Below are 15,138 nucleotides of genomic sequence, written 5' to 3'. Positions count from 1 at the left end.
ATGTGTTTAATATTGTGTCTGTTTCTGTTTATGATTATGATTAAAGCTGTTCAAAAGCCGCAACTCCATATTTTAATGTAAAACAATGCTGAGTAAGTACTGTTCGAAACTTTTTGCGTGATGTTGTGGCCTGCTGGAACTGATCTGCAAACCAGATTTCAGCGACTCCTATAATTGTAATGAGTCTGAGATATTCGGCCCCCGCAGGCTGTAGTTAATTAGCCAAGCACACGAAATTAACGACGCCGTAACTATAGCGTTAAACTTTGATATAGGTAGGTACCTATTCTTTGAAATCTTATAAATATGAATAGCTTTAACTCTACAAAAGATACCAAAACACCACTCAAGCCAGCTGGATCGATTACCTTAGTCAGGTGGGATGAGGAAAGCCCAGGAGAGAGTGTTGTGGTGCTCCATGGGCTTTAAATACTGGGCAACTAAGTACGGGCTGATGAAAAACTATCCTCTAGGGCTCCTCTTGACAAATACGCAGTATCTATTTCATTTAGGTACTTATGATATCTCTGTAGAGTCCGCGTTGTTCTATGGTCTGTAGAGATTTTGCACAGGTACTTGTGTGTTAGTAATACTTAGTAAGAACTGGATGGAACAACTTGTGTAAGGCTTTGCCTCACTGCCAGCATCTTTCACCGGACACTGAGGTTTGAGGTTTGCGTGAGATTAGGGCTTCCATACTTATAAGTACTTGTAATATTTCACGCCTTAAGTAAACCACAATTATGAGCACAATCACGATGCCATAATAATTTAATGAAATTAAACCTATATTTTATTGTAGGTACTTGATTGTATAAGTATGAAAAGTGAAACATTCCGATTCCGATAGCGTTTATTACTTTGATTTCCTGTAGAGCGTCAATTTCTCTCATTAATAATGTAGAGATAAGTTTCTCTGTTCATTTACTTAACGTAAATAAGTAGGATCTTGTGGTTGGTTCATTGGATACTTTAGGGTGTAGTTAGTGAAAAATGCACCTTCTTAACATCTGTTAGCAAAAAACCAAACTATAGGGATCTAGTTATATAAATTTATTAAGTATATTTTTCACTTCTTATAAACATAAATGGCCAAGGAGCAGTATCGACCGGTAAAACATGACGATAGAGATAAATAAAAGTAATAAATCGATGAAAACGGTTATCTTCCAGATAATCATCTTCTTTATAGTTTACAACGGCAATAAAATTCTTATTGCCTAAAAAATACCATTCCTATACACTCAACTGAATATAAAACACAAATATATAATTCAAACCTCCAATAAACTTATTATTGGAGGTTATTAATAAATTAATTCCAAATAAAATTACCTATTTATTTAATGTTACATTTGTAAGTTCACATGTAAAGGTGCCAGTAATAATTAAGTACTTCGGCCCATTCTATCACGCATATGCCCATTGGTTTTTACCACGTTTTTACCGATAAACTACCTCTATGATACCTAACTAACGAAGCTACGATTAAGAAAATCGTAAAGTTAAACAACTGATAAGCAATGTTTATGAAAGTCGTAAAGTTAAACTTAGAAATGATCAGCTAAACACCATTTGGTCTGCACAACTGTCGTCTCATACCGACTAATGGCTCGCCATACTGTGCGTCTCGTAGAGACTTGATGGGTCATCCATCTTGCGATAAACTGCTGATGACCACCCGTCAACTCGCACTTTCACTATTCGCTGTACCTTAAAAGTCCCCTGTGATAAGGAATTATCACTTTTAATACCGTACCATAATGATCGCGAATGTTATGTGAGACTGTGAGACCGACTGTGAAGATGTGGGAAAAGGTTTTGCCAATAATGGTGACTATGGTGAGTGAGACTACATACATATTAAATAATGCAAATCTTCAAAGATTCTATTTATAAAATTTAAATTCTCAAATCATTAGGCATGCAACAACATTATGCAGCCTTGGTTAAAAAAATAATTGAAAAAATAAGAAGTAACTTTACGTAAACATAAGGCAATTTTTAATACTTAAATTGATATAAAATTGTAGATAGAGTGCCTAGACAAAACTCAATTAAGCTTTAATAAACCATAACAATAGACACATAAAATACAATAATTAAAACAAAAGTTGGAATTCGTGATTCCAATCAGCGGATTATTGTACCCAAGGCCAGAGAGGCACAAAAATACATCGTGAGCTTTACTCGAATATAATGTTTAAAATCTAGCTGAAGCTGTAATACTGTGCGCAAGTAATGGTTCGGTACAGAGTTTCCTGTTTGTGTAGGTTAACGCTATAATATTCCCTAGCTACACTTTTACGGCTTACCCTGAGAGCATTCCATGTTTTCCAGGTATTCGAGGAAATTTAATTTCTTTTAAGTTTTAAATTCAGTTTTAGTTTTGTAAAAATGTTTTTGTTGTGTTAAAACCAAACAACACAAGTCACAGATGCAGCCGTAGAATGGCGTGTGTTCGTGGGCCCGGGCGTGTGGTGTCATTACAGACGTGTGATTACGTTCCCGAGTGGGCCGCCATTACCATACCACAGAGAGCCAGCCGGTACCTGCGCCTGCGCCGACCGTCCCATGGCACCCGTAGCATATGCGAGTTTAAAGTATGGTATTATTGTACATATTCACTGCTATCCAGTGTTGGAGTTTTATTTAGAATGAAAAGAGTTATGTTAAGTTTTAGAAGTGTGAAAGCTACATACTGCATAAAAATTTACATTGTGATTGTTGAAGCTTTTAAATTTGGAACCTGCGCTACACAAACTACATAATTTGGTTAATACCTATCAAAGCTACGGGATAAAGAAGGTCTGTAACGAAATGCTGCGAGCAAAATACTCAGAAAAACAACTCAGATGACGAGCATTTGTGCAATTTCACAAACAGTTGATACACTTTTACTTATAGAAAGAGAAATTGATAGAAAAAGTGCGAATCAGCCGCGGGGGTCCAGCCAGGGGAGATGACGGCGCGCTTCTCTGGAGGGCTCCTCTATACTGACGGAAAACGAACGAACGAGAGCTGTCGTGCAATCGGCACGTTTAATACAACGAGATAGAGTCGTGGCTCGCGCAACGCTCGGAAAATTAATTTTCGTCATATAGAGTAACCTCTCTAATCGATCTGTGGTAAATGACAAAACCGATAACATCATTACTCATTGCACCATTCAATTGAAAATGTATTATTTTTGTGTTCATGTTTCTAAGTTTCGTTTTATCTCCCTAGCATACCGAAAAAGTATAAGTTTTATATATGTACTTAATTATCTGCTTGTAATGCACATGTTGAGCCAGACGTAAATAATCGGTAAGTACATGATACAACAATGTTTATATTATGTACTTGCCTATACCTATTCAAGTTATTATAGGATGATGAAGATATTTACATGGCGGGCACGTCAATAGTAGAGGTATTGTCGTACAAACTAGTTTAGTCTAAGTTTTTGCAAATAGGGCTCTATTCTAGTAATTGTTAAACGTTTACGTAGAAACCAGAGTGACGATGAAGTTGCGAAAAGTCGTCTGCTGCATCTAACTGCAACTTCATGTGGTTCACCATCGTTCGCTAGGCACGGTTGGGCTTTTTACTTTGTAGGTAGTTACCAGAGATAGTGGTTTACTTGTCTAAGGTAGGTACCGATTGGATAGGCGCGATATTTAAAAGATTTATACTTGTGTAGGTATATAGGTAACTTTGCAATTGAAGCCACTGAGGAAACTATTTGTAAAGCCTTTCTTATCTCTCTATCTTTAAATAAGTAGGAGCAGCGTTTAGTAGAATTTACATTTAGTCGGAGTGAACTTTTTCCGTTCCCAGAGCGTCGACACGCGGTACATTGTGATTCAGCGAGCACAGACACACAATTTGTCTTGATTTGTGTGTACGGTTTTTCATTTAGCTCCTTCACCAAGTAAAAACTATCCTTCCCACAAACATTCCTTCATTGTGAATTCATCGCTTGTCTGTTGCATATTACATCTCGTGACTTTTTGCACAATATTGTTTATAAATACACTTATAAAGCCGCCGGTTTTATAAAAATGCTTTGTATGGTAGGTAGGCACATATTATGTGACATATGTGACGCATGTGACTAAGAACTGCTTAACGTAAAAAACGGGTTAGACTCGAGTTAAAGACACATGAGTGGCCTTACGAGTTTTTGGTTTGGTTATCTGTGAATTTTAATCGTTTATCGTAACGCACCCACATCGACAATTTCTACACAATGCGGATAATCCTCTTATTATGTCTCATTCTCACAATGCTGGTATCCCACTGGGCTATTGATATTTATTTGCGTATTTGCCAAAACTGCCATGTGTGTCAATATATGGCCTTTATATTTGCCTACAAGTTTCTTGGGACGCATAGCCAATGGAAGTTTTGGCAAATACGCAAATACGAAAAGCGAAATGGGGTGGCCTCATCATGCCCAACAATGCTGCGTAGACTCCTCAATAACCCTGGCGGTTGTTCCTCAGGTAGTCCCCACATGCACGGGCGGCGCCATGTCGGCGGTGATGAGCACGCTGTCCATGATCAGCGGGGGGCGCCGCGCGCACCGCAAGCTCGCGCACACCAGGTATGTACATACCACCCAACTCAACAAAGTGGGATCTTCTCAGTATATAAGGAACAGGTGACACGTCACTCGATGAGCTTTCATTTCAACCAAATCAAAGCTCATTGAGTGACGTGTCACCTGTTCCTTATATACGTCCGTGGCACCATGAGTAGTTAAAGACTGATGCTCATCTGATTGGCTAATCTTCTCATTATAGTGACAAACCCTAATCTTAGGTACCTATATCTCTATTGTTTTTTAACGGAAAGGCTGAGGAGATCAGACCGACACTTACATCGCAAACTTGGCTCAGTCAAGTTGGCTGATCAACGCTATGTGGTACGGTTTGTATATTTACTTAGATTATCCAAAGACCAAGATAGTTCCAAGTAAATATAAAATATAAAGACGAGTGGCTATAAAAACACAAATAATATAGTATCAGTAACACTATCTTCTGTAATAAAATGTTCTTGATCCTGAACTAGCACGGCCGTAGCTATTTCTATTTTATACTTATGAGTAAGTACGAGATCCGGATTATTTTATAAGACCACCTACAGATATCATAAACATGGAAATTATAGAGTACTAGCTGTACCCGCGAGCTCCGCTTCGCCTTAAAAAGTTTTCCCGTGGGAATTCCGGGATAAAAGTAGCCTATGTTCTTTCTCAGGGTCTATACCATATGTATACCAAATTTCATTCAAATCCGTTCAGTAGTTTTGGCAGACAGTCACAGTTACTTTCGCATTTATAATATTAGTTAAGATTTAACAGCCGCTTATAAACATAAAGTTTATCTTATAATTATTATGGGTGATAAAAATGATATCACTGTCTAAAATATAATTTGACAGTGTTGCTAGAAGTTTTTTAACCTACAGGTACCTATCTAACATTGTGAAACAACCTCTGAGATGTGCTTAGTACCAAGAACTGTGCCAAAATGTTGCGAGCTTTACTGGTCCAGGTATAACTACTCTCTGCTGGCTACATCTGTGAACTAGAACAAACTATGTATACTTTCCATAACAATACTAAAATTCATCATCATCTATCAATAAGTAAGTACCTTAAACTTACACAATATCTCCCTAGAGATTGGCTCATTCAATATCGAATACTAAGTATCAGATTAGTATGTGTCTAATGGAAGTAATGTACAATAAGTAGGCTTATTTCATAACTCGACCTTGATATGACAGCTGATTGCTGCCCGGCGGTAAATATAAATAAAGGGTAATGTAATCTGATCTTCTGCGATTGTCTGTGACACCTGAGGCGTGACTCAAGGTCCACGGGAGCCGAAATGATCAGTTTTCGAAATCATATACTGAGAGATTAGATGATAACAATATAATTATACCGACGTAACAGCCGGATGGTAATTATGGATTTAAAATACTACCTACTGTATGTACCTATTCAAATACCAAGTTTGTACCAATTCGTTGGTAAACTAAATTGTGAGTCTAAGATGTGTTATCACAATCGCAAATGTCTGCAATAAATGGTAGAGTCGAGAGACTTTGTCCAAACAACAAAAGTTGCGTTTGTGACTAGGCTTCCGCCATGATTCATGGCCATGTAGACCATTATTTCAAATAAGGATGTTCACCTTTGTTTCTTCTTAATTAAGTAATGTTATTAAACAAAAGCTCGTCTCCGCAGTGCGCGCAAGTCGGGGCAGTTCTCGGACGCGGGCGAGGAGCGCGGGCCCGAGCTGCAGCGCCAGCAGCGCTCCGCCTCCATGGTGAGTACACACACACACCCATTAGACATATGTTTAACACTAGTTTAGATATACAGGAAAACACCTCTACCTAGGGGTGACCTCCTGAGTCACCCCCTTTCGGCTCAGTGTAGGGGAGACCGGGGACAAAAGTAACAGCGGGTAAAAAGTAACAAAGACTCTGTGAACTTCCCCAATAGCCTTAACGTCCTAATCGACAGCTGGTAGTCAGCACGCGATGCCCCCCGCGCATCATATAATTTTCCGCGCCCGTGCCGCGTGGCAAGGTTATTTTAGTGAACATTTCGTGATTTTACACACCAAAAGTAAGTTTTTTGGTGTTTATAGAGATAGAGATATAAGATGCCAAGAACCATATGACTATTTGTTCATTGATTAATTATAAGGTTGTCTGTAGCATGTCATAAATTGTTTTCGAATAACACGTGTTGTTTTAAAGTTATGTCACCTGATATTTCAAAAATGGAAATGGGTACAAAAGTAACAGCTCGCGGCAGGACAAAAGTAACGAATCACTTACGTAAGTTTGCCATGTCACTACATATTTTTTTATTTTTTGTTGTTTTGATTAGATATTTGTGTCATAATATTGTATATTATGGCACAAATAAAACAACTTCTTATCAGTTAGTCAGTTTAAATGATGGATCTCATTTACAGTTTATATTAAGAAGTTTTTTTTAGTTTTGTCAATAAGTCATAAGTTTTTTTTAGTTTCGATAGTTTTTTAAGAAATTTCATAACTAAATAATTTGATTGTTTTTTTTGTTCTTTCTTTTGAATCGTATTTATAACATTGGGCCAAATTTATGGGTTTTTACTTTCGACCCATGCTTTGTTACTTTCGTCCTGACCATGGGGTCGAAAGTAACGATTTCCCTTTTTTTTTGAGGCTTTAGAAATGCTAAAATTCGAGATGTATTAAGTAAAGTAATAATGGATATTTGTAGACTATATACGAAAGTTATATGTGACTATATTTATTTTATCGAAAATGTTATTAATAACGAGAAATCAGACAGAATCTACAAACTGTTACTTTTGTCCCCGGTCTCCCCTACTTACCACTTTTGCAACCGCCTGTATACGTTCGGCCTACCCCGGGCGGAATGGCCAATCCTATCACCAACGGTGGCCAACGCTGTCCTAACTTTTGTGTTTGCCACTGAATTGGAAGAAAAAGGATTTAATAATTTGAAGACATCGAAGACGCACCAGGATAAACGCTTGCAGTTTATACCGTTCCTACGCACAAATTAAAACTGTATAAAGCCGCTTACGTTGCGCTTGACAAAACGGCCGTTGTACCTAACTAATGCAGCAATTCCTAGTTTAGATAACCGTACGTACTTATAGCCATCCTCGGAGCAGAGATACCTATTCTTAGCCATTATCAAACAGTCGGTTTGCAATTATTTTAAATTGCTATTGGAGACGGCAGCGGAGCCCGGACCGGAGCCCCGGGGCTGCGGCACAATTACATCCTTGCCGGACTGCCGGTGCCGGCTGCCTAACTGTTCCGCAATCAGGTTTTAAATGTGTATCGACGATTGTATTCGGACTACAGTTGCTCCGACGACTCATCCGAGATACAGAAGAACTTGTAATCATCCGAGATACAGAAGAACTTGTAATCTAAAAGTCTATTATTTTACTAAAATATAGTGTGCAGAACAGGTATAAAACTATTACATCAACACAATAAAAATAATCTTCACAGCTTAAGAATGCCACCAGGTTAAATAATGCCATTACATAACACCGCGGTACATTAAACGCTGGTAACGTCGAATAATATTTGGGATTTTTTAAATAAGTCGCTCATTACTAAGTCAGATACATTAAGCAGTTTATATTTACGCTATTTTAATGGAGCCAGAAATGTAGAGTTTTACAATAGTCATTCGTTACGATTATATTTACGTTTTATTTATTTATTTGTATCTGTGTTCTCGTTAGATAGCAAACCTACTTATTATATATTTATTTATTTATTAAAAAATGGTACACCAACAATAAATTTACAATGATGTCGATTCTGAAGGCGGAAATTCTAATTTTAATGCTGTCAAAACGTTAAATTCTTTGTTTAAAATTTTTCTTTGTTAAAATTCGACTCTATGGCTGTTTCCTGAAATCTCATTTTATACTAGCTTTTTTTTGTTGTTTGACAGCGTTAAAATTAGAATTTCTGCCTTCAGAATCGACATCAATGTCATTATAAAATTATTAATCAAATATACTAATTATTCTGTGTAAATTTATCAATTACAGGTACACACAACATTCATAATTTTAAATCAGTTTCCTTATATCAAAATTCAAAAATTCAAAATCGTTTATTGTTCAATTATATCAATCGTACAAGTTGCAAGGGCCCCTGTACTAGGTGACAAACCTGTGTTACTGGGTACCCCGCCCATCCCTACATGACAACCATTTTATAATTGAACATTTTTACATAGGTAAGTACTTATTTCTAATTAAATGGTGAAAAATTACAAAGTTAGTAGGTATATTTAAACAAACAAAGGCTGCAAACAAATAATGACACATTTACAGGTAGGTATATCAAACGAACTAGCTGAATAGCGTATCAATATAATAATGTTCTACAGTACTTAATAAAGATTTCAACAAAGCCACGAACACCTTGTACTCCGACCTGGTCCCGGTATTATATCGACAACAACCGCTTGTTTTCGTGTTGACAACAAATGATTGTCTCTTGTTGAGCCGTAAACAAAAGTAAGAACTGCGACAATGGTGCAGCTGCAGATGTATACTGTAGGATAGGTCACTGCACCGTCATAGACCACAGAGGCGATGCGGCGGTTTGTAAATAATGCCACATGTAGGTAACAATATCAAAAATTTAGGTCCCGATTTTTTTACGGAATGTCGTCTGCATCGTACCTATGTCAGGTGTAAATGGAAAATGACAGTTGGAAACTCTACTATAGAGTTCCCCTAAATTTAATATCGTTTAAGGACAAGAATGAGAATTGTCGATTCTCTGTAGTGGTCGTACTTCTCTAGCCGCATCCACAGTTGGACCGCCCCGCCCGCCCCGCCGCGCCGCCCGCCCCGCTCCCGCCCACGCACCGCCGCCGCTCGTGATGTAATGCGTATTGTTCATGGTGCTACAATGAACAATTCTATTGCCATTATTTACATGTCATACATCGGTATCGGGCTATTATATCAGGTTATGGGTAGTTATGGCAATCTACAAACTATATTTTAGGAAGTACTTATAAAGTAAAGTATTTAAATTATTTCCCATTATACTCTTACGGTGAAAAAAAACATCGCGAAGAAACCTGCACATTTAGATTCTTGTATGTATGTACTCGTTTAAAAAGTCTGAAAATGTAGGCTTCAGTCTAAATAATTTTATAGATGTTCTTCAATATTGCAACATATCTGCTTTCTTTCCGAGTGCTGACTTGTGTAGTAAAGTACTGAGCTGTGGAGTGCAGATAGCATCAGCTCGCTGGTATAATGTCGGTACTTGTTCGCAGCAGTAACTAATGCGCAGACGCAGGCGCGTGAAATGTGGCCCAATTATGACCATGAACAACCGAACTATGCCTAGTTCAGGGATGGATTTGGATTCTAAAATAATCTATTATTAGTACTTACATGATTATATTCGTGAAAATAATTAAGTATTTATTCTTGAATAGTTGTTATTAGTCCTTCATATTGACGCATTCTCATTGACGAGTTCAATTACGAGTTCTGTAAATTACCTTTAAATTACCAAACAAAAAAACAGTGGTAGGTAGGTATAGGTGTAGAGAAGTTTATCATATTTTTTATTATTTATAAATTATCGTTACCCCCAGTTCGTCTCTGTGTACATTAAGGAGTGTCGGTTCAGTATCAGACATCTAAGTACCAGCCCGTGCTCGCCGGAGCGTCACGTGATCGCGAGTGTGCAAAATTGCTCATCCACGCCGCCGCCTTCTGACAGTGGAGCATGATTGTAGTGCGTAAAATTTTACCTACATAAGTAGGTATTTAGGTATATTTTAGCATTATATGTATGTGGCGCGAAAATTTTATTGTCATCGAAAAGCCATCACACAATTTCTTGAGGGAAATTGAAAGAAAGTTTTATATTATTCTGCATTTAGATAAGGTGGTAAATAATAAAAAAGTCTGTCTTTTATATTATGTTAAGATAGCATTCACGTATTTACTTTGTGACTAATTATCAAGATTTTAATGTATTCGTCTTTGAAATTAATAATTTCTTGTAATTTTGCTGATAGGTAACTGCTATGTGTAATGCACAAATGGATTACAAGTACCTAACAAAATTCAAATGAAATATCAAAAACAGGATATGTTAATTAGAAAGTTATTCTACAATTGAGCGATAAAGCACACCAGGTATGTGCATTGACGTCGTTACTTGTTTGAAAAGTTAATTAAAAAGCTGCGCAGTGAACACTTACTTCCTGCGTTTCTTAGCGATTCTTCTGAGAAATGACCACCGGAGGTCTTTGAATGTAAATAGTTTAGAAAATCCCATCTATGGACATTCTATGGTCGCGCGGCGGACGCGAGAGCCGGCGATCTATGTTGGGATCTCGCGGTACAAATTAAACACATTCTAAACAACATTAGGTAAGCTTTCTATGTCGTTAATGAATTAATGTAACGGTAGCAGTCATTTACAACTTAAAAACGTAACTAGGTAAGTTCATACGAAGTTCAGAAAACCTTTAGACTTGTTTATGACTCGCTAATTCTTCAATTATTTCTGGCAACATTTTACTAGGTACACTTTCCTTACATAATAGTTAGTTGTTTCTTAGATAACAATAACACATTTAGAGTTCACATCTCCTGCTAACTGCATACCTGTATAACATTGTAGTTGTGATTTATTTCTCATTATCTTTAATAAAAGTGAGAAACACTTCTATTAAGCTAAAATATCATTTTTCACATTATCTTTTAACTTAACATTTTATGATTCAAAAAGCGTGCGAATGTACACATGTAAGAGTTGTTGTTTTAATTAAGAACTGCACTTTATTGTCCACGGCACATGTACTTACATTGTACAATTGTACATGGCATATTATGATGTGTTTTACAGCCCAAAAGTTATTATAAAGTTGCGACAATAGCTCGGTGTGGCAACACCTTGAGAACCAGATGGGCAACATTTATAAATCCGACTAATTATTTGCTAACAGACAATTAAACCGAAAAATGCGTGACGAAAACTTAATTATTGTTTGCGTAAATTTCTTCGAAGTAAATGATAAATCATAAGCATTTGTTCAAATTATAGTCGCAAAACAAAAGTGTTGTTCGAATATGCGTAGCTAAAGTAAGTACGAACACTCCCACAGCTGCTCTACATCGTACGGAACTAGGAAATTTATATGTAACATCAGGAAAACCTAAAAACAGATGACATAATAGTACATAAGTACTTACGTACGTACAACTTGTACACTTATTACTTCAAAAAATCGGACTAATGAAGAAATAACTATATCATAAAACAAATCACATAATTTGAGATTTCATCAATATATGAACGACCCTTATAAGTACTGGTTGGCGGTATTTTCTGGATTAGGAAGGCCAGATATTTGTACAAACTTTAAAAAAAAGCATTAGCATTAAAAGAATCGCGGCTTTTATTCGCTCCGCTCCGCCTACCAGCAAGGGGATTACGGTAGATTAACCATGTCGGGTGATGTCCATGCTGGCGTGGACTATTTGGGGTTGTGTTGGCGTGAGTTATGTATCTCTGTATAGTACCATTTTGTCTCTTGCATTTGTACATCTTTTCTCCGATGATTCCGTATTGGTCATCAGATATGGTAGTAGATCTGCAATTGGGTGATTCTTAATTTCATCTCGATCGATGAATCAGCTAGCTATAGCTACAGCTGTTCAGGATGATGACGATGTCTCCCAGTGCGCACGCGCCCGGCCCGGATGCGGAGCGCGCGCACACCCGCCGCCGCCGCCGCCGCCGCCGCTTGTTACGGTGCTTATCAGCGCGTAAGCGTTTTCACTGCGACTGTACTCGCATTTCATCCACTTGTTGATTTAACAGTTTTTAGAACACTTTATTGGCCCAGTTTTTTACTTTAATTCCGATTGTACCCACGCTTCATGGAGGAAGGTATGTTTAAACTGCAGTCATTAGTGCAGTTGTTAGCGTTATGGATGCCTTAATTTGAAATTACTGATGTTTAATATTGCTCGTTCACCGTCATGGTAGAAATATAGTCAGTAGATGAAAAAGCTGATCTAAATTACTATAAATATGAACCTAATTGTAAAAAGCTTACGTAAGAACGTATCAAAAATATACCTTCACCATTAGTCGGTCCCTCGATATCTATAAGTTATACAGAAGTAATTCAAGAACTTGCCAGGCAAAACGGTTATTCTTATAACTTTCCAACAATATTAATAAACCACTTAAATCTAAGAATAGATAATTGCCTAAGCCACTTCATTAACAAGTCAAATTATGTGAACCATAAATTAGTTAAATCTATAGCTTATTATACAAGCTGGTTGAAACACAAACCCACTTTGCGCCATTACGCCCACGCTGGCTCACTTCGTTCTGTGTTCAATAATAAACACAACAATGCCTGTTATTTCGATGCTGGTCTGATATATTGTGATTCAATTTATGAGAAAGTTCTACTAATTTAAGGAATTCTTTAATTCGTTAGTGATGTGTGTAACTATTGTTTTTTTTATCGGGCACACTAAATATTGACAAGAAAGCGTTTAGTAATATGTAAACTCTGCACATACATGTTTTACCTAAATAAATAATGTATGTATAGGTATTCAATTATCTACAGAAATGTATGTCGAATATAACACAAGCTGTTGGATTTAGCCGTCAATTAGAAACGGCTCTTGAATATTGCATTGTGTTTGTAATTCGCTCGTGAATTAAAATTGATTTCCACGTTGTAGGCCGGCGAAAGAGATCGTGAAATTCTTTAATTATTATAATTATAGTTACAATTATCACGAGTCTGGTTTTTGCGAGTTTTAGCGAGGAGGTAAAGTAGGCGGCTGGTAGTGGTTAGTGCCATTTTTCTTTACTGATAAAATCAACTGATCACTGATAGGTCGATTTTAACAACAAGCCTAACTAAAACAAGATATTGAATATTTATATTTTCTTTTGTCAATAATAATCTATTATATTGTAAGTATTAGTTAGGTATAAAAGTTAGGTAAACCTACACTCTAGGTCTACGCGTATAATAGAGGTATGGCATTTTTGTTTTTATTTGGTTATTAGAATTTTTTCAGTGTAAATTACGTGAACTATTCTTCAGTAAGAAAATAAAAGCTTTTTAAGTGTTTAAAGTATGTCTGCAAAATTGATTCTTAACTTATGCAAATAGCCCAGATTAACATTTTACGATGAGATGTTCAAGAATTTTTATAGGATTTTAATAGTTAAATAATAGTCCTATGTCGATATTACCTTTTACACATACATAGTTTGATATTGAAGTAGATATGTCAACATTTAGTGGCCATTTTCATCTGGTGTTGCACAAAGTATAAACTAAGCTGTTATCTGCGTATACAGGTACTTCAATGTAGACTGGGAAAAGTATATAAATGATTAACCGTTTTTAAGATAAAAGATAAAAAAAAAAGAAAATATTGATGTTTTAGTTTTACATAAAAAAGTGGTCTAACAATAACAATCTAAAACAGACGACAATAACGAATAATGAACTCAAACAATATTCACTGACCTCTAGTACTTATAAAAAGTATTCATGTATCAAGACAAATGACCCAATTCATGTATTTGTTTCAGCAAACCCTGGAGACGAGCGGCGCGGGCGTCGGCAACCTCGAGAGCCTGGAGGCCAAGGTCAGTGACCCTGCGCGTGCGCACCGTGTTGTCTAAGTTACATGTGGATTACGCGCACTGCGCTCACGTGCACTTGTTTACTAGTTTATTTTTAGATTGTCCAACTGATACCTGGACTGTCGCTTGAAGTGGCTTTTGTACCGACAAGAAAAACTTGTTGTAAATAATCTGTTTTAAAAAAAAAGTGCGTTAATGCGGTTTTTGTTTATTTATCTGTAATTGTAACCTGAGGGTGTTTTAAAAATGGGACGAATGTAGAACATCAATAACGAAGATAAACATAGTATTAATATGATACAGCAGAATATTATTATGTAAACTTTAACATTAAATGAACTAGGTCTGCTACGAAGACTACGGCGGACGCATTATTCTTCATACAAAAGACATCAACGCGCGCGCAAAATGTAAGTTCTACACTTTCTCGAGTAGGCGGAGCGTAGTTGCCTACGAATGCTTTGATATATTTATTAGGTAATAATTTGGTCTTTCATAACATTTTTTAAGTAAATTGTACTGTTTGATAGTATATTATAGGTACCTACTTAAATAAATATACCAACAATTTAAATATTAAGAGCTGCGATGTATCTTGAATTGAAACCGGCCCAGAATAAAATTTAACTTAACGTTTAATCGGTGAACTTTGTAATTACCATACATGACGGCTTGACAGATGCTAATTTAATTCACTTCACCAGTCACAACGTTATACATTCCCGCTGCTAAAAACGAGATATTCTTTTATCAATTAAACCCCCGCATGATCAGGTCGGACAAATTGCCCGGACGAGCCTGAATTGTTCATTAAATTACATATCACAACCGATTGGATAAGCTTCTTAAGTAAATGAACATAATTATGTACCTACAACAAGCTTGAGTATGATTTGTATAGTTTCC

The 15,138-nt window shown here is 36.6% G+C and overlaps 1 protein-coding gene across 1 annotated transcript in view; it reads left to right on the top strand.

Annotated features, from left to right (window-relative positions):
* The window catches only part of LOC105388650, a 41,901-nt gene that overhangs the window by 10,996 nt on the left and 15,767 nt on the right, over window positions 1–15,138 (top strand). The window contains exons 2-4 of the mRNA XM_048623658.1: window positions 4,491–4,591; window positions 6,248–6,329; window positions 14,179–14,235. Of these exons, the coding sequence (XP_048479615.1) occupies window positions 4,518–4,591; window positions 6,248–6,329; window positions 14,179–14,235 (213 nt within the window). The 5' untranslated portion in view covers window positions 4,491–4,517. The remainder of the gene's footprint in view (window positions 1–4,490; window positions 4,592–6,247; window positions 6,330–14,178; window positions 14,236–15,138) is intronic.

The sequence above is a fragment of the Plutella xylostella genome, chromosome 10 (genome assembly GCF_932276165.1).
Source record: "Plutella xylostella chromosome 10, ilPluXylo3.1, whole genome shotgun sequence".
NCBI lineage: Eukaryota > Metazoa > Arthropoda > Insecta > Lepidoptera > Plutellidae > Plutella > Plutella xylostella.
Note: the sequence above shows the minus strand (reverse complement) of the source record. Positions and strands in the feature narration are given on the sequence as shown.